Source organism: Ixodes scapularis, unplaced genomic scaffold (assembly GCF_016920785.2).
Source record: "Ixodes scapularis isolate PalLabHiFi unplaced genomic scaffold, ASM1692078v2 PGA_scaffold7__128_contigs__length_106722199, whole genome shotgun sequence".
Classification (NCBI taxonomy): Eukaryota; Metazoa; Arthropoda; class Arachnida; order Ixodida; family Ixodidae; genus Ixodes; species Ixodes scapularis.
The window spans coordinates 730,797-755,638 of record NW_024609882.1 but is presented as its reverse complement, the minus strand read 5'-3'; the positions used below and the strand labels follow the sequence as shown (position 1 = coordinate 755,638).

The following is a 24,842-nucleotide window of genomic DNA, read 5'->3' as shown; positions in this document are numbered from 1 at the left end:
TTTTGCTAGTTTTCTGCTCAAAAATGAATGTTGTTCCATTTTAATTTTTTTTTTTTTTTCGTTTTTTTTTTATAAGTTTACAATGAAGGATTTTTTAAAAATTTTTTATTATCCGAATTCCGAGGTTTGGCTTAGAATCAATGTCGGCCTACGTTCGCATAAATACGGTAAGCCACATAGCCGGAAAGTTGAGCCCAACGAACTGCGTGAGGAAGGCAAAGAAAAAGTGAAAAGCGTTCTCTCTTTTATCTGTGGTCACCCGGGACCATAGAGATCATACATACTAACTCTAGGGGAAAAGGTCCGCCATTTTCCCATGCATTCTGGCTGCCGCAAGCGGCGGAGTATGCAAGCAGACCCTCGGGGTCCCACATGGTTACCAACTGCCTTCGATTTCACAAATATATCATCAGAGCAGTTTCATGAACTTCAACAATCCACAAACTTACTGGTGGAAAGATATTCACGTTCCTTTCGAAGCTTTCTTTTTGCATAGCGCGCACATGTGCGGCCTCGAGTCAACACTAAACTAAACCAGATAACCGGCTTCGGTTATGTGGTTTAGTTTCGTATTTCCGTGCGCGGGTGGCCGCGCCCGGAAATACGAAACCGCGCAACCACCAGATTTTCGAGATTCCAACAGAAGGGAAGTTAATGCAGCGTAATGAGTATGCTGCTTTTTTTATAAACCTTAGAATAGCTCAGAATTTAGTTTGCAACATTAAATTATCACTGTTTATATTGCTGAGAGTTTTCAGTCTTTGCGATTACCATTGCGACTGTCGTCCTTCAGCTGGCAATATCGGTTTCTTTCTCTCGTGTTCTGTCGCTCTCTTTCGCGATCTTTCACTCGGGACCCAGGATGTTGGCGCGCGGGATTTCCCACTCCTCCTCACCCACCTTTACCCCCCTGCCCGGGACAGTTCCGCCAGGAGGTCACCTGGCAGGGGTCTGCCAGGTGACCATTTTCCCGCAGAGAATGGGGAGAGCCGGTCAAAGAGGTCGGTAGTTGGGATCTCGGCAGCACCGAGCGCGACTTCTCGTACGCCCAGAATTTGTTGCGGGTCGTAAGGTTGGAAAAGGTGCTTTTGGCCGAGAAATGCCGGTCGATCCCAGAAGGTGCTCGACGATTTCCGGGTTACCGCAACGTGAGATGCCTTTTTGGTGGGAGAGATGACTGGCATTTGTGACGGTTGCTGCGTCTCCAGGTGAAGCTGGGCCTCTGGATCGACCTGACCAACACGGGCCGGTTCTACGACAGGAAGGAAGTGGAAGAATGTGGCGTCAAGTACCTCAAGCTGCAGTGCAGGGGGTGCGTGCCGACCGGCGGCGATGCGATTGCTACGCCCAAGTGCATGCCCCGCTACCTCTCGCTACATGGGGCCCAAACGGGAGGTGCCATCATTGCTCCAGAACTATTGGAAATAGAGTGCCGTCGAGACCGGTTATAGCTTGGGCTCCGTGTTTTCGGAGTTTAGTTTTCGTCAGAATCGGAGTGTTTTTCGGAGTTTATTTTTTGCCGAAGATTCGCAGTTTATCATTTTTTGATTCCCAATTCTCCAAAATTCAGAGTTTAGTTTCGCCGTGTTTCCTATTAAAAATAAATAAATAAATAGTCGAATGTAATGGTAATGCGAGATAAAAAATAAAATGCGCTAGTATCAATTGAAATATCTTCGGTTGAATTCGGCGTTGGTGCCATTGCCATTGGCAATACTAATTTATCCACGACAAAAGTCACACACAAGTGGCGCTTCGATAAGTGCCGATACCTTAAAATCGATAAACTCCCGGAGGTAGTCGCTAGGAAGCCCTATGGTCCATAGCTTTCACTGTTACCAATACATACCCTTTCCTTTCTCTAAATCACAAATCGCATGGCCCAAACTGGAAACCAATACGGGGGCTTTTGTCGTGACCCGAATGCACAAGGAACGACCTGTTAGCCTGAATCAACCTTGAAGAGACAAGCGGCAGGACCCCTTTTGGCATCGGTCGAAGAATTGAAAGATTATTATGGTGGAATTTTCCCAGGACCATTAGCTCTGTGCTAATCAAACTAAAAAAAAAAAAAAAAAGTCCTTTACTTTTTTTTTTTGCCGGGGGGGGGGGGGGGGGGGGGTAGGGGTAGGGGTAGGGGTAGGGGTAGGGGTAAGGGTAGGGGTAGGGGTAGGATCTGGCATTGACACGTAAATATTCGGAGTTTATCGGATAAATCCGAATTGACCAAAATTTTACTGGCGGGCGTTTTTCGGATTTATCCGAAAACACGGAGCCCTAGTTGTAACCGAGTCAACGGGAATCGAAAATCACTGCACTATACCCACTATTTCATTATAACCGACTTTGGTTATGACCGGTCTCAACGGTAGTTCCGACCCCGGTACAGCATTGAACGGTAGGCACGCGCAAATTTATGAAAGTTTATAATCAAAGGACAAATGCTTTGTTTTCCATCCGAGTTAAGAGTTTGTCTTATTGCACCCTCGGGAGCTTGAATGAAGCATCAATTTGGGTGCTCTAAATGTTTCTATTTCACCGGTGTTCGAGTGAAATGGTTTAGCTCGGACGGGGTACCTAAGATTTTAATTTATACTTTGCTTTAACGATGGGCACATTGTCGCCGTATCTGGTGCTTCTACAGACGCCACTCAACAGTTGCTGGTTTCAGGGAATCCAACCGGCTGTGCGATTCGTGCCACAAAAGGTTGCGCGGGAGGAGGAAGGCAAAGGAGCTATTGTCTTTCTGTTCGCCACACAAATTTTAACCTAGTGGTATTTTGCAGTGGCATAAGTGGAAATTTGCTTCAACAGTTAGTTTTGCTGCTCCAAAAGGGGATTTTTGGCCGCTCCAAAAGGTACCCTAAAGCGACTCGGACCGGTCGTGTCACTGGCCGTGGGGGGGGTGCTACGTAGCGAGGCCGAGAAATAAAAAGGTTGCGCGACAACTCTTCGTCTTCCTTAAAGAGATGCGTAATTGAAATTTGTATTTTGCAAAATAAGGTAGCAGAAGTGTTTGAGGGGTGCTGCAAGCCCCGAAATAGCGCTCGTAAAGCTGTGTCTCGAACGGATGGCCGTATTTTTTGTAAAATTAGGATCCGACCGAGTGAGAATCCCGACGCCTGCAGAATAGTTGAGGAGGAGGGGAAACTTGCTTGCTTCCCTCATCACGTCCCCATGGAGTCAAAGCGAGGAGGAAACACCGGCCTCTTTGGCCCCAGTTCAAGCGCCCTCTTTCACAAAAATACGACCACCCGTTGGATGTGTCGCTTCGTGGCCGATGCTTTCGGCTTTGTAGCGTCCCGCCTAGCGCTTCTGCCTCGTTTTCTGAAATTAAAATTTCGCATCCCTTTAGACATAGGCCTTAATTTCGAGTGTTTTTGAAAAAGTTCATTTTTCAAATTTGATGAGCATACGTCAAATAGTTAGGTGATATAAAATATTTTCGACACATTGTGAGCAAGTAACGGACCAAAGGAGCTCACTGTTTGAATGCATTTTTCTCAGTTCCACTTTTTGCTGCAAATTTCGTACGAAGAAATTTTTTGTTCGAAGGTAGAAGTATCCTGATACCACATTCAAGATGTTTCTGAACTGAAATTTATTAAGGAATCGGGCTATCTACTTTATTTTCTTTTACCTTTAACTCCTCATTGGGGAAAAACAATGTTTTCAAAAATTGACATAGGACAGATATGCAACTCATATTTTCAGGTCATCACTCTTCCTGAAATCATTTGAATTACAAAAAAACTCCCCACAGCCCACATCTATATTTCTTCTACCCCCACTGGGGAGGTAGAAGAAATATAGATTAGGAGAAAATTGCCAGAAGCCACGTGGCTGTGCTACTTTTTTTTCTTCAATCGGGGAATTTGCAGTTTTTTTTAGAAGCCACAAAATAGGTGCGTCGTATGTCTTTTCTATTTTAAATATTGAGGGTGTGCCTCCGGTGACCCTTGACTTTGATTTTCTTTGGTGGTTGCGTCTAAACTGTAGAGAATGGCACGTGACCCCGAAGAAGAGAGTGAGCGTTACTCCAACCGGCCAGTTCTTGATCGGTGGTTTTCGGGCGGAAAGAGAATGTATTTTGGGCAACAAACGGTGTTCTGGGTAGTTGGGCTCTCGCGTGTCTTGTACCTTGGATCGGGCAAAGTTTGCCTGTAGCTCGAACGAGGGCTCTGGGCCTAACTCGGCCGGTTTTCTGCTCGCTCGGTGTTTCCTGGAAGTGTTAGGCCGTGGTGCGTCAGTTTTGAAGGACATTGGGTGTTCCATCTGCGCAGGCACGGCGAGTGTCCTTCCGTGGAACAGACGCAGACATTCATCCAGCTCTGTCAAAACTTCATATCCCAGAACCCGCTGGAAGTCATAGGTTTGTCTCCTCCTTTTTCCCACATTTGGTTCCCAAGCTGGAGGGAGGCGAGCTCTGCCACCACCGGCATACGCTAGAGCGGTAACGGCCTTTTATCGGGGCAGCGGTCTTTGCGCGTCTTGTTCGGCACGTGCCCTTGTGGACCATTTGTTTCCCCCCCTTAACCCCGACTTGCGCCAAAGGTGTCTGTAACGCGCGAAGAAGAAGGTTGCATGGGCGTCTTACTGCTACAGAGATCCACATACCGTATTTACTCGCATATTGGTCGATACGTCGTATAGGTCGACCCCCTAACTTCGGGACCCCCGAAAAAAAAAAAAAGTTGACAAATATAATACCGGGATTCGCGTATTGGTCGACCCCCCAGTTTTGATGAGGCGATTTTTGAAAAACAGGTCGACCTATACGCGAGTAAATACGGTAGTTGCTGCTTTCACCCAAACAGTGGCAAAGGAATAACTCCAGAGAGCTCGGCAATGTCGTCGCGGTTGCTCTCTTTTTGTTTGGCCTCAAAATGATCCTCGTAGCCCGCTAGATTTCCATCTAGAGCGGGTTAAAAGTAATTAGAGACTTGGTCGCCACTTTACGTGCACTGGTGGGACATTACCGCAAAGTTTCGTCGGACTCGTTTTCCCGACGAGCGAGGGGCGCTTGGTATTGACGAGTCGGTGGTTGCTAGGTGAGGGTGTTTAGGTGAGGCCATGTGATCCCGGGGCTGTTAGCCTCCCCCAGCTGTGGGTGGGTTGGGGCGGGGGAGGGAGCCTCTTTGCAGCAATCCCTGGCGCAGGTGTCCACTGCACGCACGGCTTCAACAGGACGGGCTTCCTGATTGCCGCATACCTGGTCGAGAACATGTCTTGGGGGTAAGGGATTGCGCCTTTCACCTTGCGCTCACTCGCAACCGGCCTCTCTAGAGGATGTCGAACGCCGCTTCCTATTTCACACATTTTGCCGAGTGTGCGTTTTGGGAATGTTTTACGAGCGCAGAAGTTCTCATTTGCGAGCGGTACGTCACCTATCGGTTACCTCAGGGTGATCCGTTAGGGCGAGAAATTTTTATTACGTTATTAGAATTTATAAAAAAGAGATCCTCGCAAAGTCTCGTACTGTAGTTTATTGAAACTTTGCAAAAGACACGAGTAATCCTCTTCTCAGCATAGAGGAGGTCAACAACGCGTAACAAATGGACCTGTCGACTCATTGTCGGAGGCAGAAATAAAAGAAACAAATGCGGTGAAAGGGATACTTCGACGAAATTCGAAATATGCCCGTCGTGGTCAGAAATAGGCCCAATATAATCCACAACCAGGGGTCGATCCAAGGGGGGGAGGTGACGGGGGCGGCCGCCCCCCCCAACGAGGGTCGACCCTTCCCCCCTTCTCGGAGGGCAATTCGACGTGGGTGGACCCCCCAGTGCACACGAAAGAATGGGAGAATAGTATCCTTACAAATTTTGCGCCCCCAAAACGGAGTTCTCAGTCCACCCCTGTCCACAACATCCCTAAATGACAATCACACGTTCGTATTTTGAGCCTGACGGCTGTATTTTACGTTATAAACGGCCACTCTGGCAAGCGCTCGGAGAGCACGTCAGATCCGGCGCATTCGTGACGTATATTTTGTGTCGGGATGAGCAAAGCACCAGCGAGGCTGACGTCGTCGGGGCTGGGGTGCTTGGACCCAAGCGGTCCAAGCACCCCAGCCTTTGGGCCTCCGCAACCCCAAAGCTGCCTTTTGTGGGAATTTTGGGTGACGAATTAATCTACTAGAATCTTGTAGAGGGAGACAAGCGACGTCTGAAACGCGCAAAAGAGAGTCCCGTTGAGTGGAGCGCTCCTCCCTCTTCTCTTGTACTGGCCGTAGAGCTGTCGGGAGGACGTCAGGTTCAAAGCATGTATAGTTCTTGGCGAGACAGCTATCGCCACTACCTGTCAAGGTTCCTAGACGGGCATTACAAACGAGGCTTTAGAGACATCCACCAGGTGCTCCTTGCTAATCCTTTCATTTGTTCTAAAATTCCTTTTCGTGACTTTTTTAACAACATATTGGTCCATCCGATGTAATACTGCTCCTTCGAATGCGTATAGACCAAAAATTAAGTGTCGAAATTTCGTCAGAGTATCCCTCTAGACCAAAAGGGTAGGCCACTTTGTAGGCATTGCTCAATCCACTCTGCTGGTATTTTTGTGCCCTAAACATTTTGTTTCCATTCCACGCGTTTCTTTTGACGTTTAGGTTTGGCCTAATGTGTTTGTGAATGTTTCCCGAGAGGAAAGCGAGGGATAGCTCACTGTCCTGTCCTAAATTCCAGGGTGGAAGCTGCCGTGCAAGCGGTGTCAGTGGTGAGTCTGTCTAGAATCTCGGTCCACCCTGGACACAAGGTGTGACAGACCCTCGCAGGCCAGGCCTCCCGGCATCTACAAGGGGGACTACCTGCTCGAGCTGTTCAAGCGCTACGGAGACATGGCCGAAACCCCACCCCCTCCGCCGCGACCGGCCTGGTGCGACGGTACGAAGCGTTTTCCCGCCTCCCTCTTCTAACGTTTGCCAGGTCAAGCGGTGAGCGGCGTGCTGTCAGTGTCGGCCGCAACGTGCGCTTTGCCGGCCACGTCGAGAGAGCCGTCGATGCAAGATCGTGGCTTTCTCCGCTCCGTCTTGCCTTTCGCCGGTGCTAACGGAGTCGAGGCAACGTGGCACGATTCTTAGAGTACCCGAGCTTCAAGTAGGAGAATGCGGCCTCGGTTTCTGTAATGGACTCGGAGCGAAGGTGACGAATGTTCGTGCTGTCGTTAACGAAGGAAATACGGACGAGCTAGGCTTTTGCGACGGCTAGCGCGCTAAGGAGACCAAAAAACTGTCTATTGTTTCTTTCGTTTCCGCAGTGTTGGCGAACGTTGATTTTATTGGACGCGGTTTTATTTGAGCGCCAATTTCGCCGACCCAGAAAGTAGGAGATGCATCGTGCGAAACGACACCCTTTCGGGATTGACCGACCGACTCGGCGAAGCTGCGAACGAGCCATGTGGCGGGCGAGGACCGTCCCTGCCTCGGGACGCGAGGAAAGCTGTTTGTTGGCGGTCCGTTTGCGTCTCTGTGGTGCCGCTCGTCCGCGAACACGTTTGGAGAGCTCCTCTCGCCTGCGAACCAGGTTGCGTTTCATTTAGTGATGAGTGTCGGTTTTTCTTAGCTTTGGACGACGAGCTGGTTCTATTGACTGGATTTCAGAGGAAGACGATGATGTGGACGACGACGGCAACGCCTTGGGGGCGGACGACGGAGGCACCGACAGTCCCATCCACACCAAGCGGCGGAAGGAGTTCAACAAGAAGGTGGGAACGTCTTTGGCCCCAAGGGAGCTCCCTTGCCAGTGCAACGGAGGGCACGTTGACGACAATGCCCGAAAAGAGCTGCTTTCAAACTGTTTCTGGCGGATTGGGGGCAGCAATATGAGTCGGAAGACGCGCACTGAGCTTCAAGTTTGAGAGCACATTCAAGTTGGGATGGATGTATCTAAACGGGATGCTCGTGGGAAACATGGTGGAGCCGGCGTGCTTGGGGGCCGGGTGTTGGCACAATCTCGGCACGGTGCAGAATGGAACTCGACGAGCGCAGCCACCGACGGATGTTGGGGGTGACTTTTTTGGCGTTGCTTCTACTCGTTCCTCTCGATACTCGTCTTTAGGCTTCGAAAAGGGAGCGCAGTGTGGAATCTCTCGTGTCTCCGATCAATGTCATTCTGTATGAATACAAATCGTGAGACGGTCGTCTTTTTATGCGAGCGAAAAACTTGCGTAACACCATTTCGGCATTACGCGAACAATTTCCATCGGCCCACCAGCAGTCAGAACTGCCCGCATATCCGTCGCATTGGCGTAACTGTACTAACTTGCGGTTGTGGAATGTAACCGACGTTGATTTGGTTCGCACACTGATCCGCGGAGAGTTCCTTTTAGCGTGCTTCGGATGTGCGTCGGACAGTGAACGCAGGAACCAATGTTGCGCAGAACCCAACCTTCATGGAGGGCGTCCCGGGCATTCAGCCAATCACGACGCAGCCCAAGCTGGTCCAGATACAGAGGCGGTGTCAGCACATGTGTCACTGGGAGAGGTGGGTGCTTTCAACTCGTCGGTGTCGGGAGGGGTGCGCCACCGCCTCGGTGGCGTGGCCTGGGCAGCCGCCCCCGCGGCCCCTTGCTGGAGGCTAAAGACGCACATTTTACGCTTCCCTTTTCTCCCGTCGGTCATAGTACGACCGATCGGTTTTTGCTACGCCATTCGAATCGGCAGCGTGCACGGTCGCGCAAGTCGTGGCCGGGTGTACGAAGGCAATGTGCTCGAAACGTGGGTGTCTTTTGTTCCTGCATGCACGCGTCATTTGTAAAGGTTAGCAATCCGTAATATGAGACGGCTCAGTCAACTTGTTCCACTATGCACGTCACGCGCGATATGTTTTTTTTTTTTTTGTGGGTGCACTTTGTTTTGAGGAAATTTTCCACCGGGGGTCCTTGTTGCAGCTCCGGCTTTCCGGGCAGCCAGCCGGTCTCCATGGACAATTCCAACCTGCAGATGTTGAAGCACAAGCCGTACAAAGTCAGTTGGAAAGCGGACGGGACGAGGTGAGGCCGTTTCCTCGCGCCATCTCACGCGGTCTGGCCCATCGGTAGTGGCCAGCCGCGCAACGACCTTGGCTTTACTCGCCGTAAAAATGCGTCTTTTCGGTCTGGCGCACGACGGAGCGGGTTTTGCGAAGTGAGCCACACTGCCGCTAGCGTAGCCGAGTCGGCGGTACTTTGCCCACGACGCGTTCGATTCCCGACTCTACTCTCGCACTCGTTGCCTATTTGGGAACGCTCCAGTTGGATCCAGACGTTCATAGCGCTCGCCAGTGTATCTCTGGACGGTCGAAAAAACGCGTAAGAGGAAGCCTAGGTGACCGAAGGCAATCGATCGCGTCTGGCTGCAACTCTCTCGAATCTTCTTAAAGATTACCAATCTGGACTTTGTTTCACGATTCTTGCCCGAAGCATAAAGCGATTTTGATTTGCGAAAAAGACTGCCAACTGCCGAGGAATCGTACCGTCCACGGGGCGGCGCAGTCTACCGCGGCTGCTATTGTTTCTATCCGACGACCACCGATCTCGATCCCCCGCTGCCTTTGTTTGCAGTGCGTCGCAATTTGTTACTCGTCCGAGCCCTTTTGTTTTTGTGCCAGGTTTCATGTGCAGAGCGCGGCACTTTTAGCGAGTGAAAAGCAATCGCGAATGGTTTCCTTCTTGGAATTGACCGGCTGCTATACACCGAGACGCCGTCCACGACCTAGCTCGTGTTGGCCCTCACCGGGCACCGCGCCTGTGCAGAAACGAGATTCGCATAAGGGAGCTTCTGCGCAGATGTCGGAGGGTCGGGTCGGCGCATAAAAGTGGCTTGCCTGGCGGGGGCTTGGACTCGAGCGACGAACGTGGGTGTCCGCGTCGCATTTGTGCCGAGAGTGCCGCACAGTGTACGTGTTTCTTCTTTACGTGTAAAGATGACGCGCGAGAAACCTCGAAAGACGTACGTCAGTTTTCATAAAGTCACGCACATTGGATTGTCCATGCTCGGCACTTCCGAAACGACGGCGACGACGGCGTAATTTGTGCGCGACGCTTTTTGATGGCGTTTCTCACCGAACGTAGCGTTCTTTCGAGGTTGAGCAACACCGTCACGCACTTGGATGTGCACATCCAAGTGCGACACCGCCGACACCGAGTTGGCTTTTCCCGGTCGGTGCCCAGGATCTCTGGGCGAAAAGATGGCACCGTCCGATTGCGTGCGTGTGCAGGGGGGGTCACGCGTAGCCCCCCAGTGTTTGGAACGAGGGGCATTGGGCTGCAAAACCTTCCCACGAAGGGAGTCCCCGCGTGCCGTGCTCCGAGGTTGCAGAGCGCCCTCTGGCCTTTCAGGTACATGATGCTGATCGACGGAGAGAACGAGGTGTACTTCGTCGACCGGGACAACTGCGTCTTCCAGGCGTCGGGGCTTTGGTTTCCGCGGCGGAAGGAGCCCGGAAGCCACATCCAGAACACCCTCGTGGACGGGGTGGGTCTCCGGCTCGCTTGCCGGGGCTGCCCAAGCACCCCCCGGTGACTGTGGACGGCATTTGTTGGCGCCATACCCCTCTCGGATTGGAGCGTGACCTCCGCTTTCGCTGTCCCATGTTTGATGAAGAAAACAATTGGGAAAATTAGATCGCGCCCCCGACGACCGGCTTACTTCCCATCTCAAATTTGTATTCCCACCGAGCATCTGGTGAGGCTTTGGTCGAGTCTCGAACCACTAAATTTGCGGCCCCACCGGTCTCTATTGTAGTAGGCTAGATCGCGGATCGGGAGCTCGTCGGTGGCACCACCATTGCTCCACATCGGGCAATGCACGAGAGTCTATGGGAGAGACGCGCAAAGGTAGGAATATTGGGAGACACGCGCAGAGATAGGATTAAGTAGAACCCAGATTTTGCCTCCGAAGCAGCGTCTGGGTCCACATGGGCAGATCCACGGGATCGGTGATGGGGCTGCAGGTCGTCCCCTCCGAGGCGACACCCGTGGGTCGAAGGCGAATCGTTCAAAACGCACAAAACGTTTCTAGATCGTCACTTGACTCGGACGAGCTTGGTAAATCGTAGCCACGCTCCATTTCCACTCGTGGGTCAGACAGAATTGGGCTGCACGCGCACTAAATATAACTTTTGGCATTGTTTCAAGATGGCCTAGCTGTTGGCTTTGGTTTCACCGATTGATCCGAATTGGGCGAGGGGTGGGTGAACATAGGTTGAACGTCGTTGGCACAGCATCGCACCCCGGCTTACGAGCCGTCTGTCCGCTTAGAGCTCGGCTCGTAGCTCTCTTCCGCGAAACGATTGCCGCACGGGCGGGATCTCGATCTCGACGGGAACCCACCTGTGCACGCCGAAGACCGATTTCGCTCGTCGCTGGGCGTCTGGCGGATGGCAGCTGCTGCCTGGTGGTCGTGGCAGCCAACCGCGCGACGAAAATCTCGCCCATCCAGGAAACGAGTCGAGCGCAAGGAGAAAAACGAAGCACGCTGCGCCATTCGCTCGCGGGCAAACGACGGAAGTGCTCGCTTCGCGTCGCCCGACGTCGGAGCTTCAACATTGCCGACAAAAGCACCATTTACGCTAGGATGCGACGGGAGCAGTTTAAAATTCAATTCTTCGCGCAGAGGGGCATATAAAATTTTGATATTACGCGGACGAGGCGTTTCGAGGTAATAGCAATGACGTTCAATCGTTAAAGTGCGAAAAATGTAGCTCCATCCAAAACTTCAAAGTCACCCTCGAAGAAGAAACCGAGTTGGTTTGGAAACGTCGGGTTTCCTTTTGAGTTTTGGTTGGAGCTGCATTTTTTGGACTTTAATTCTCACCCAACCAGGCAGATTTCTGCCGAATGGGGTTACTTCCAAATATTCTATGTTTTCTCGAACACGAAATTTCACCGGACGATCCCTTTATAAAAGATAGGTATTGATGCTTTTGATATTTGCAACCAGAATATTAGCTGTCATTCCCAGGAAACGGGATAAAGGTTTCATCGTCGAGAACAGCCTCCTAAACTAAGGAAGTCTCCCACGGACCCCAGGCATTATCCGGTGTCGAGCAATGGCTGCCAGTGGTGCGGCTCAGTGATCCATCGTCCGGCCGATAGAGACGAGCGAGGTCGTCGATGTTGTGGGTACCGTCGCGAGTGGGAGTCGGGACGGAGGCCCGTGACAGAGCGGATCTCTCTCGGCAGGAGATGATCATCGACAAGGCGGAAGGCAAGGACGTGCCGCGCTACCTCATCTACGACATTGTCCGGATCGAGGTGAGGCTCCCTGGGGGGTTGGGGAGGGGTCTGACGGACTGGGACGTTGCAGGGGCAGGAGGTGGGCAAGACGGACTTCAACGTACGCCTCATCTGCATCTCGAAGGAGATCTGCGAGCCCCGCAAGCGGGCCATGAAGGAGGGCCGCATCGACCGCAGCAAGGAGCCCTTTGGGGTGCGACAGAAGGACTTCTGGGACCTCACCTGCACCGAGTCGGTAGGGACCCGCTCGCCCAGCCTCTCCGCGGGCACCCGGGGATCCACCCGCACTTCTCTGGCTTTGCCAAACGAGAGCCCACCTTGCCGCTTTTCCCGTCTCGGACTCGACGGGTGCCCGTTGATAGAGTTTGCTTCGCTCCATATTTTACGGTAGCCACGGGGCAATTATTTCGTCTACCTGTTCTTCCAACTGGCCCGAAACATGCGGCGAGCGACGTGCGGTCGACGCTGCGGCACCTACCCGGAGGCTCTTTTTTCTGAAATGCGACGGTATTTAGGAGCGAACCTTGCGCTTCGGTAGCTCGGTTCATGACCGAGGAAGCAGGCGGCGCTCTACTTATCCGTATAATAAAACAATGAATGCAAAGTCGAGCGTCGTAAAATGTGGGGTGGTTCCAGTCACCAGGCTCGATCTAAAATGGACCGTAAAAGTCGACTCCTGCACGTAACCATCTAAACTTTTCGCCAAAGGTGGAAGTCACAGGTCAGTTTTTTCTCGTAAAATTACAAAGCGTAGCTCTCTTTCTGTAAAAAATAAGGCCAAGAAACTTGCCAGGGTTTCCAATAGGCAGCAACGCGGACGACAGGGGTCCAGTAGCGGGGTGTGTTTGGCGTTCGTTATTGATAGATGGCACTACCTCCTTATGGCGACGGCTCGCGACCACCGTGGTTTATAAAAATGAATATAATTTTCTTGAAATGCACCTTCGGTTAAAAAATAAACGCAGACAATAAAAACAAAACTTAAAGTAAAAAAATGCGTCTGCATAAAGGCGGTGCTTTTGCTGCCAACGGATTTCGTCTGCGTGTCGTCTGCTTTCTTTCGCTGGTCGGCTGCACCTTCAGACGCTGCTTCCGACATCATCTATCAATACAAACGCCAAACACACCCTGCTACTGGACCCTGTCGTCTGCGTCGCTGCCCGTCGTAGACCCTGGCAAGTTTCTTGGCCCTATCTTTTTACTAAAAGAGATCTACGCTTTGTAGTTTTACGAGAAAAAAACCGACCCGTGAAATACACCTTTGACGAAAAGTTTAGATGGTTACGTGCAGGCGTAGATTTTTACGGTCCATTTTAGATCGAGCCAGGTGACTCGGACCACCCTATAGATATATTTGTATTTTTGACCGGTACGCCGCCATTACTAATTCTAAATTCCCCTCGTGCGCGGTAACCTCGGGTGTCCCTCGAACCCTCTTCTGAATCTACTGTCGCGACATTCGCGAGCGCATCTCGTCGTCGGTTCGATCGTTTGCGGATGACCGCACAGTTTACGGGCCCCTTCTCTCGCCCGACGATGGCCGTACCTCGGAGGCTGATGCAGGAGGCTCCGGAGGGAAATAGGAGACTGAAGCAGAAGGCGATCCCGGAGTCAGGGACTGCACAAGTGACTATTTTCCCCGGAAATGCCGCGAGTGGACCTGACTCGCTACAGAAATTGACAATCTACGATATATCTCTTCTTGTTTTAGGGACTCTATCGGATGTCTTGGTCCTTTAAAGGGGCGATGCAACGATATTCAATTGAAATGTTTTTCACTTTACACGAGCTTACTGGCACTAGTGGGACTCAAGGATACTCGCACGCAATGCCAATGGCCAAGAAACTCCTTGGTTCCGCTGTAATTTCGAGGACAAAACTGAGCGTTTTCATTCAATCTCTCCTTCGCAAAACCTGATGACGTAGCTGGGCGGTAGCAGTACCGCCCAGTGACGATATTTGAATGCGGCTCATAGATTGGACCCGAGCATTACGTGGGCACTCGATTCGGGCTCGTGATAATCTATAGCTCGAGAAGCATTCGGGTAGTGTCCTGTGTCAAATCGCTGCAATGACGAAAACAGCCGAACCATAACAATGTCTCGAACGCAGTGCGTGTCCTGGCCTTGCCAACCCCAGCGCGTGGCTATGACCAACATTGGCGGCATATAATCGGCTCCAGATCACGTGGCCGCTTTTTCTGGCTGCGAGTTGAGGGATTGAACTTTGCTCTTTTTTCTTTATTTTTTTCTGCGACTTCGATTGCGTGTGGGGAAAAACGAACGGGTATATTACAGGTCATTAACGTCAGGGATCCGTTCTAAGTGTTGTTTGCGCAAAATACAAAAATCGTTGCATCGCCCCTTTAATGTCAAAAAGCAGTGTGTGCTGTACAGACCCGGCAGCATTTGCATAGCGATTTTGTACGATCCAAATAATTACCTTTTCCGAGCTTGTTCGCTCATTTTTTTTATTTATACCCAGACACGTCTCGTTAGATGTCATTAGGGAGTTTTAGGATAACGTATGAAATTTTAGCGCTCGAGTTAGCGCACGCTACACGAGAGAGTTTTAGAATAGCGTTTCTTGCAAAAGTCCGAGCATTTCGCACTCGCAACGCCACCGATATAAAATCACAATTTTTATTCTACGCGCGACATGCTGTAACTTGAGAAAAAACAAGTTTTTTGGTCCAGAGTAACATTTTACCTTTGTCTAAACGGGAGAATGCGGCTCTAGCAGTTGACCGTTCGTGTCTGCATGCGTCGCCTTGGCAAGAGCGGTCTCGTGTACTGACTTTTGCCGAGAAATGTTGGCGCACCGCAAGCATCAAATTGCCGGTGGTGGTTGCCCACCTTCCTGGGCTCTCCGAACCGAGTGCAATGTCGTCCCGTACTGAAAATCGCAGTCGCGATGAAGTTGCCTACGTCGCACTCACGACGACGCCCAAGCGGCCGCAGCCATGTTCCTGGGGGCCGCCATTTTTTAACTCTGCTCGTCTTGGCTTTAGCCAACTTCTCATCACGAATCCTCCTTGGAGCAGCGCAAAGACTCTTTGCTTATGCGCACTATTTCTGAGAAATAGCGTACACTAAAATAAGCGCACCCAAAGCACAAAACGTGGTTAGCATTCGGCGCATGCGTGACGGCGGCAACGCTATTCTTTGCGTACGTAAAGCTTATACATGCGCTATTTGAAAACTCCATATTGACTCAAAGTGACCATAATTGGCAATAAGTGTAAATTTTCGATGAGATTGACTCGGCTCTAACTGACTGAATATGATTATTATCGATAATTATGTGATTTCTTTTTTTGTTGGTTGACACATATGATCACCTTCAAGTAGCTGTTGTTGGCCATTACCACATTCTTTTACCTTGCAGCGACAATTGACAGTTCTTTTTTTTGGTGTGGGTGAAGGAGTATCGCTTCAACTGGCTGTTATTCGCTCTCAGCCTCCAGTTTTATGTATCTTTGCTCGATGTGGCTACAAATGGCTATTAATAACTTGCGTTGAAAACTGAGCTATTTTGGTTTCTGAACTAGAATGGGTTCAGGTGGCTATCGTTGGCTATTTGGCTTCTAATGGCTACTAATGGCTATTACTACAATAGCAGTTATCCGCTATTTGAGTGTTTATAAATGAGAATGGCCTCCAGTGGCTGTTATAAGCTGTAAGCGAACTATCGATAATTATGATTGAACCGCATTTATACGCACCAAATGGAATGGCTTCGAGTGGCTATTGTTGGCTATTAGTATTTATTTTTGACCAGACTGACTCTAAATTAGCGATGGACGGAATCTGCCGAACTTCTTTCGAAGAAACGTTTGGCAAACATTCGGCGAAAATTCGGCAAACTGTCGCGCACGCGCGAGAGTGGGACGGGTCATGGATTGCAAATGGACGCCGTGCAGTTGTGAGATTCCCATGTACAGCGTAGTACTAGCGGCAGTTGCGGCGAGGTGGGGAGTAGGCGTCGTGGTATCTGCGTGTTCGTCAGCCTTTGTGAGTCTGGTTCTCTTCCATATTTTCTGCCTCAAGAGTGGAAGATGAACCAGGAATGGAGGCAGTCCACTACGCAAGTGACAAGTGAGGCTGGAGTCGCTGGCCGATTGGGTTGGCGTCAACTCTACTGAAACCCTCGGTTGGGAAACTCGCCCTTGAAACCCGGGTCGCTGGCGTCCACCGAGAGCGAGCCGATTACAATAACAGCGCCACCCTTTAGCAACGAGTTGGAACGTGAAAGTTGCTTTACATGGATACTGCGAGATGGCCCCGCGAGGTGGCGCCGCCGGCCCTGGCCCGACTTGACTCGCGGCCGTAGAGTTCCCGGAGGGGACGCCGCGGGAGAAATGGCGGCGCTGCAGTCGCCATTAGCTCGGTTCTCGAGTACGGATCGGAGCCACTTTTTTGAAGCAGACTCTACGGCAGTTTCCCAACTGACTGAATCTAGTAATGTTGACTAGCGCGCACCAGCTCAGATAATGTGGAGCAAAAGCTCGCGTGGGTTTGGCGTTTGCGAAAGAAAAAGCACCTCTCAATGCTGTTTTGTGTCGTGTGAAAAAACTGGGACTGTCTGCTCCACCGTAAGGTGCCGAACGGTTCGAACCATTTGGCTGCTCTCGTAGATCCCAGTAGATGTGTGTGGGATTTTAATTTGATCTAGTAAAGAGAGGTACAGCTGCAATGGAAAAAGATCAGCACGAGTGACCGACGACCAGAGCGACAAAATCGCCACCCGCCGCGCCATTGTTGCCGGATGCTCCGATGGGGAGAGTGAGAGTCACGTTCCACGTCTTAGGGTGGTCGGCAGAAAGAGGCCCAGCCTAAAGCCCGCATTTTGAAAGCCATCCCGTCCCTCGATTTCCTGCCGGCCACCCCTACGTTGCGACATGGCTACGTCGCCGATGGCGAGAGTGCCACGACTCTCGCCATCGGCGTGCTCGGGGAGAATAGCGCCGCGTGTCACAATTTTGGCACTCCGGTCATCGATCACTCGCGCCAATCTTTTTCCGTTGCAGCTGTACACTACGCAGTCTGCGGAGGTGAGTTATACCGCCAGGAGGACGTAGGTAATTTAGGAGAGGCTAATCTATGCGGGTAATTAACTAAAATTTGTTAATTAGCTTTTTAATGAAATAAACGGGGGGTTTGATTTAGCTACTACTTTGCGAGTGTCGTCAAAAACACGGATGGTAATCTTATCGTCGCATTTTTGCGCAGCTAGTTTCGTGCCCGTTGCACGTCTGGTAACTTTAGTGCAAATCCGCGCCTTACGTGTCTACAATCTACTAAGTGGTTTTCAATGACACTCGCCAGGTTTCTAGCTAGAATCGTACATTTATTTTTGCTCATTCGGAAGTGAATGGACAAACTTTCGTTAATTATTGGACTTGTCGTAACAATTAGCCCTCGTGCTACGTCCCCCGGCTGTAACGCTCACCCGCACAGACGGCACGAATGTACATTTGGCGGCTTGTTTTTTTTGCATACTTCTGTAGGAAGGAATTCTTATTCTTTGTGGCTCTTTCAGCTTCTGAGCGAGAAGTTCTCCCAGAAGATGTCTCACGAAGTAGACGGCCTCATCTTTCAACCCATACCCGACGTGAGTTTCCCTTCTGCTCGAGACGGGCCCTTTGAGTGCCGTCCAAACTTTGGGGTCTGGAGGTTGACTCGTCCCCTCTGCCCCAACAGCCGTACATCTGCGGGCAAAGCCTCAACGTGCTCAAGTGGAAACCGCCGCACCTCAACTCCGTGGATTTCCGGCTCAAGATCTTCAAGGAGAGCGGTCAAGGGTGGGTTGCACTTTGTACACGAGGGACCGGGCCAAGGGGGTCCCCACCACCTCCATAGAATGGGACCAATGAACGGAGTTCATTGCGGTCGCATTCCGAACCTTTCTCTTTTTGGGCACGTTACATCTTGACAAAAACTTTGAATCGTTGGGTGTAGGAGACTCCAATTACTGTTTGAAAAGGCCTTCCAGCGACGCCCCCGCCTCTGCTCCGAGGCACAGAGAGAGGGGCACGATCTTTGATTAGATTTTAATGGGGAGATCGGCAGCCCAGCAGTGGAATGGGCCTTTTCCCCAAATGTTGGGTGCCATCTATCGGCGAGCGGGAGAAACGTTTTCGATGGCCTGCCTCGCCTCTGCCCGCTCCAAGCTACGTTGGCCGTCCGAACGCGGTCGGTAAATGCGCTCGGCATTGGTCTCTCCTCTATCCAACGGGACGGACGAGTACATTCGTTTTCGGTGGACGGGCCGACTACGGACGTCCGTTTCTACATTTTTCCGAAGGAATGGACGACGGACTTTGTCGTGGCACCGGTTGTGACTGATGGCGCAGTTGAAGCTCTCTTTTGATCTGTGAGAAAGTACAAATGGTTGCATTAAGCTAGGATTTACAATATATGCGGCGCTGGCGGTAAATTCGGAAAATAATCCAGGCCAAGTTCCAGTTACGGTGAGCTTTTTTCTTCAATTGCGAGCTATAAACTGCTCGCAAAAGGCTCGCTCTAAAATCTTCCGAAAAAGTCGGCGCCTCCACCTATTAATGTCTCATTTTCATCGAAGGTGCATTTCAGCGGTGGATTGCGCCTCGTGATATTGCAAAGCGTAGCTAGCTCTATTCCCGCGGAAAATGAGACAAACAAATTTGAACGGTGGACGTGTTTGGGACAATTACGTCGTTCATGTGCACCGCTGACCCTGGCAATTTGCTGGTCTCGTTTTTTTACTGGAAGGGGGTAGCACTTTGATATTTCAGAAGGTCAAATTCGCCGCTAAAATACATCTTTAATAAATATTTACGCACGCAGTCGCCAATCTCTGAGCGAGCCTCGCATTGATGTCGCCCCCCTTCGGGCTACATCTGCGTGTCACTGTAAGTCCCGAAGAAAAAACACGATATCGGCCACGCCTGTCTGTTTCGAGTGTCGAGCCTGTAGACAATGTTGCGGACTCATTACTCAATATGCACACGAAGAGGACTCGTCGAGTCGGTGGTGTCCTCTTTCTTATTGAACCGGAAGACCAGCAGATGCAGTCATGATCGCATTTCTCTTTCCGGTTGTGCGCATAGCAACAAACTGTTCAGCGTAGCCACTTTACCTCGATGCTTTATAAATATTTGGAAACTGGGCAATTCTAATGTTCAGAGCGACCAAAAAGCAGACGGGCAGTTTGCGTAGCAACGCGAGACCGTCACTTTAGCGAGCAAAATTGTGCACCAGTCCAGCGCACCCATCGCAGAGACGCAAACACTGCGGCGCTCGCTCTGCCTGGCACGTAGACGACACGACGGCACAGCTAATCCGTCTGCCGACTCGTATTTCCACACCAGTAACAAATCGAGGAACAAAAACAGGAACCTTCCTCGAAGTGGCAACCGCAAACGCGGGAGTGCTTTAAAGGCGGCCTTTGGGAGCCGTCCACATTGTTTGGCCGGATCGCCCAAATCCACAGCAGCCGCTTCGTCGGCTGCCGGCTGTGGTAGAAGGAAACCTAAAGAAACATGAACCGCGACAATGCGTGTCCTCGTTGCTGACGAGGGAACAGCGTTGGGGCCTGTCGGAGGACTTGGAAACGTGCGACCACCGCTGCCTCCCGCAACCCCGAGCCGGACGCAGCGCGCCACCAAAAATGGTGGACTCCCGTCTGCTCCTGCAGCGCATGCGCCGTGGAAACGCCGGACGTTTAGGATGTTGAGAGCACGTAGGTTGAGTTATCACTATTAATAGACTACCATAAACGACTAAATTTTCGCAAGGACTTAATTTTTGCGAATTTCGCGAATGGCCTACAATTCGCAAAAAATACGTCCCACGAACAATTCGGACAATATGCGAACGCTATGGAAGCTACACTCGATTCGCGTAAATTAGAACCCGCGAATAATTTCAAATTTTCAGCGTTTGCCCGATTCGCAAAAATTTGAGCCCGCGAAAATTAAGTCGTTTACAGTATCTCAAAATCCACTCGACTGCCCCTTTGGCCCGCAGAAAAATTATGGTTTTTAGTTGTAACTGATTTACCCTAACTTTGAGATTTGTTTGACGCGGGTTAGAATCGTCCGGCCCTCGCCGTAGAAGACAAGTAGTGAACGATTGTCACTGCAGGTGCTTTTTCTGCCCCGTGCAAAAGCAATCCGCTCGTCCGTGAAGAAAGGTCGCCATTGCCGACTGTCTCGCGACGGGACGATTGCGGACAATGGGGGAGAGAGGGCCCCTTTCCGAGCACACAGGAGGGGGCCAACTCCGTTACTTGTCTGAACCCGATCCAAGGGAGGAAGGGAGCACCGGCTGCTCTGGATGGAGCCGCACGGCGTCCATTTTCGCCGCTCGTGCGTCCCCCGCTTGAGGCTAAGCACTTGGGGGTGGCTGCCCTTGGAACGCAGAAGGCGTTTAATGCGGCATTTTCTACCAGGAAGTCGTCATTAAACTTGAAAGGCAACGCCGCTCAATTCCGTAAATTTAGGGATATTGAGCGACTTCACATTTAAAAGCGCTACTAAAAGGCGCTACATCATTTGCCACGTGAAAAATGGGTTAGATATTGTTAAATCTCGTATCAATCGTGAGCAGAAGTCAAAACCAAAACTTCAGATCCGTCTGGCAGCATTGGCCGAGGGCCGCCAAAAACGTAACTATCGCGTGGTGCGAGATCTCGCGTGATCCTCTACCGGGTGCAAGCGTGCCAGGTGCAAGTGTCGTCTGCACCGCATTGATCGCCACGTTTAGGTGTCTCCTATGTTGGACGACGTCTGCGCAATTGCGGCACGAGTCTGCGCACGTAGTGGGAGCGAAACTCCGAGAGGCAATGATCGCGGACGGTGAGACGTCGACGGCGGTTGTGACGTGGCAGACCAGGGTGCGGGAGACGGTGGGGACGACCGGACGGCTCCCAAGAAGCGCACTGCACAGCCGCGTTCCGCCAATCGCCTGGACGCTGTCGAGCACCGAGAGGAAACGTTGCGGACGTCGCCTTTTTACGCCTGCCCCGGCTTGCCCGGAGAAGTAAAAACAAAGGGGCAATGGTGATGACGTTTAGCTCAACGTTGGCTATGCCATAGCCTCGACTGCGCCATTGATTGCGCCGTATTTCGCCCGCTAAAGTGAGCCGATTTCGTCAACCTGGTGCACTGCAAAGTTTGCCGGACCGTTTAAGAAACATTAATGCGGAACTAGGTCGTAATATTTGACGCGTGGTCTTCCGAGGTGATAGTAAAGAGGACTGCATTGTTTTCTCAGAGGCAAAATTGAAGCAGACTGGCCCTTTAAGATTACATATAAAGCTCCAACTGGGTTGGTGCAGTGGCGGTCGGGTGTCACTGAGCAGTGCAGCTGCTACGGATCGGTTTCAAGCGAAATCAAAAGTGGCGGGCACTTGTTTTGGATAAAAAAAATAATGAATAAATAATTAAAAATAAGAATGAAAAAATGTATAAATAAATAAGAAAAAGGAGAATAAAAAAAAAATAAGCGAAAAAATGAAAGCTGTTTACAGCTCCCTGTAACGTCGAATTGGAGCGCAGCTCTTGAGGAGGAGGAGGGAAGGAAGGGAGGGTATACTCCTCCTGCCTGCTACTCCTCCCTCCAAGTGGCGTCGGCATAACCGTGAGGTCACGCGACCCTCGTGACCTCACGGGGGTCACGTGACGTCGCTCCTCGTGTCACCAGGGTCGCCGGTGACGTCACCAGGGCAACGTTTCGGCACAGTGCCAAAACGGCACCGCGGTTACGCTGACGCCGACGCCATTCAAGCCGGAAACGAGCGCCTGAGAGATGCGCTCTAAAAATAGATGATAAAAAAAATGAGAAAACTTAGCGCAAAGGCCGCCTTCCGCGCTTCCTTTGTCAGTGAGCCTGCACAAATTTTCTTTCGAGGGACTTTGTGACCGATTCCTCTTTTTTTTTCTCCGGTGCCAAGCCTGGTGCCCAAACAGGTTGGTCAACTGTTTGTCGGCGGATTCGACCAGCCTTTGGGAAGTATCAAGGTACGTCCCTTTACGCTCTACTGTGCCAGCCGTTTCCAAAAGGGTTTCTCAAATTTTGAATGGCACACCACCGTGCGGGACACTAATGGCACCTGTGGGTTCTTTTGCACGCAGAGTATACACTGCCAGAGATACGTAGTTATGTGGCGCTTCTGGAAGAAGTTGGTCCTGTTTTTTTCCCTGCCTGCCTTTTGCTAGCATTAAAATGGAGAGATGGGTGACTTGGTGCGCGATTCTGGAAACAATGCGTGCCTTAAGACGAGGACTCAACAGGAAGTGCTTTGTGTAGGTCTTCTTTTGTGTCCATTTCCTTTTAGGAATTTTGACCCCCAAAGTGTCAGTATTTACCATAGTTACTTTCATCAACTTTTCAATAAGACGACAGAGGTTTTATTGTCCTTCTTATTAGTCTTTCGTATAACCTCATTTTCCTACGGAAGTCTAGGAAAGGTAAGAAATTTGGTCACTTTTCACCGCGTGTTTTACCATAGTTGTTAAAAAAAAGGGCAGTCGAAGTAAAGAAAGGATTCCTCGGGGTCACTGTTGTTGACCACGTGGTTCGCGCCTAACTCATTACCTCCGGTTGCCTTAACCGGCTCGTTCCGATGGGAGGTGCGTCGCCGGTAGTCGGTGTGCCGTAGCCGTAGGTAGAATCGAGACGACCCAATCCCAGTCGGTGCCGTCTTCCGGCAAATGTGGCAAAGAGACCGAGACAAAGGAGTTTACCACGGCTCCTTTCCAAGAAAAAGCTCGAGCAAAAAGCTGCAGAAAGCAAAATGATCCGTCGGAGGTCCGTAAGAGGAGACTTTTCTGGCAGGTAACCAAGGCAATCAAGGCCCTGGACAACAAGATCCTGGAGTGCAAGTGGGACAAGAACCAGTGGGTGTTGCTGCGGGAGCGGACGGACAAGTCCTTCCCCAACAGCTACAGCACGGCCATGGGTGGGTCCCGTGGCTGCTCGTGCAAGATTAAATCTCCTTCCATTCGGCTACTCTACAACATTCAGATCGACGTAGCAGTTCGCACAAAAAGCCTCCAATGCCAAACAGAAAAAAGAAAAGAAAAAAAAGATTATTAGGTAAAACGTCGAAGTATCGCGTCGACGTACCACTCGGTTATTTTTTCGCTACGGAGTCTAGCACTCGCCAACAAAGGCGAGCAAAATGAAACCGAAGGGTCTGTCCGAGTGGATGCGATGCTCGACGTGTCGTCCAGTCGCTTGGACCGCTTTTGGACTCGGTCCCCCCTCCGCGCCATGGAAAAGAGAAGCGTAACGTTTCCATTAGCATTACAATTTGAAGGTGCCTGAAAGCACGGAGAGCCTAATGTGCAGCTTTTTGTTTCTTCCAAACTTAATTTGCTGTTGCGGGCTACTAGAAGCGAGAATAATATCCCGCTTCTAGTATCCCGCTGTTGCGGGATACTAGAAGCAGTTTGTTTGGCCGCCCTGCGTGAGCGAAGCTACGAGTCGGTTGCCCCGAGCAGTGCTGGGCAGGGAAGCCCGGAGCTCCCTTTTGTAGCCCAGGGGAAGAAGGAGATGTTTGTCCGTCTGTGCAGGTGTCCTGCAGAGCATCAGCAAACCGGTGACCAAGGAGATCCTCTTGGAGTTCATCCAGAAGGAGCGGTGGCAGCCCCCTCACAGGGGGCCCCCCTCCGTCGACAGCCAGCTCATGCCACCCCCCAAGATGGCTCGATGAACGCTCTTTCGGGACGTATTTATTTCGCCTCAGTCGGTTTGCGGAGAGCCGGAATCGGGACAGACCTTTGCTCGTCAAAAACTGCCCGTACAAATTGAGCTCGGTTTGGATGGCGAGTGAGCCTCGTCCATGTTCACCATAGAGTGTAAAATCTCTTATCTGCAGCTCGTGGAATGGTTTTCACGATGTGCTTTCGGAAGATTGCCTCCGTGTTCCTATCAAAATGACCGGACCGGTTGCAGATGGACGAAACTCGCAGACGGCAACGTACGCTCGGCGACATTTATGTTTTATCCGAGTTGGTTCGGCCTCAGAGATTCCACCTCTTTTTATTTTTGTCGGAGTGGTCGTCTTTTTTCTGAAGTGGTGTCGTCTCGCGTCGGGCGGCTAGTTCCCACGGGCTCTAGATTTGGGCCGTCGGCGCTACGATATTTTTTCTCGAACCGGCTTTGCCGCCGGTTCTATGGGCAGTTGGGGAACTGCCGTGGAACCTCCCTTCCGCTTGTTCTTCGTTTGTGAAAGGTACATTTTTTAATTAAGGTGTAAATAGCTCGTTGGGAGTGTGTACAGAGTTGACGAGTGAACCGTGTACCGGCTTCAGACAGTGGCCGAAACCTCGGAGGTTTTTCGTGTGTACAAAGTTGCCTAGTAAAACAGCCTTCTCTCTCAGCAGGAATGGCCTTGGTGTGGACTAATTACTCGCGCAAAATATTCCTTACCGCTTCCCGGAGGAAAAAAGAAATCTCCTTCGGGCCGCTTGTTAAGTACAAATGCTCGTTTTGATCTCGACGACCCTAAGAAAAATATTTTGCGCCTCGTGGAGTGTCACCAATATACCTTTTGCTAGATCCCCCAAGCGCCCCCGCCCGCACTCTAAGAATCGTGGGAATGGTGGTCCTTCGCCTCCATGGTCGTCGATAATTTCGACC

General features: G+C 51.0%; 1 protein-coding gene across 2 annotated transcripts in view; it reads left to right on the top strand.

Annotated features, from left to right (window-relative positions):
* LOC8027349 (mRNA-capping enzyme) overlaps positions 1-24,589 on the top strand; it is a 29,750-nt gene extending 5,161 nt beyond the window's left edge. Inside the window, exons 4-19 of one of the 2 annotated variants that reach the window (XM_029969450.4) lie at positions 1,209-1,312; positions 4,284-4,372; positions 5,160-5,235; positions 6,684-6,714; positions 6,773-6,881; positions 7,598-7,701; positions 8,377-8,480; positions 8,887-8,988; positions 10,315-10,450; positions 12,160-12,231; positions 12,284-12,448; positions 17,755-17,826; positions 17,916-18,016; positions 22,150-22,216; positions 23,034-23,157; positions 23,774-24,589. In XM_029969450.4, coding sequence (XP_029825310.3) covers positions 1,209-1,312; positions 4,284-4,372; positions 5,160-5,235; positions 6,684-6,714; positions 6,773-6,881; positions 7,598-7,701; positions 8,377-8,480; positions 8,887-8,988; positions 10,315-10,450; positions 12,160-12,231; positions 12,284-12,448; positions 17,755-17,826; positions 17,916-18,016; positions 22,150-22,216; positions 23,034-23,157; positions 23,774-23,913 — 1,596 coding nt within the window. In that variant the 3' untranslated portion in view covers positions 23,914-24,589. Of the gene's footprint in view, positions 1-1,208; positions 1,313-4,283; positions 4,373-5,159; positions 5,236-6,683; positions 6,715-6,772; positions 6,882-7,597; positions 7,702-8,376; positions 8,481-8,886; positions 8,989-10,314; positions 10,451-12,159; positions 12,449-17,754; positions 17,827-17,915; positions 18,017-22,149; positions 22,217-23,033; positions 23,158-23,773 lie in introns of both variants that reach the window. The other variant, XM_040499710.2, reaches the window with a different exon arrangement.
* The last annotated feature ends 253 nt before the right edge of the window (positions 24,590-24,842 follow it).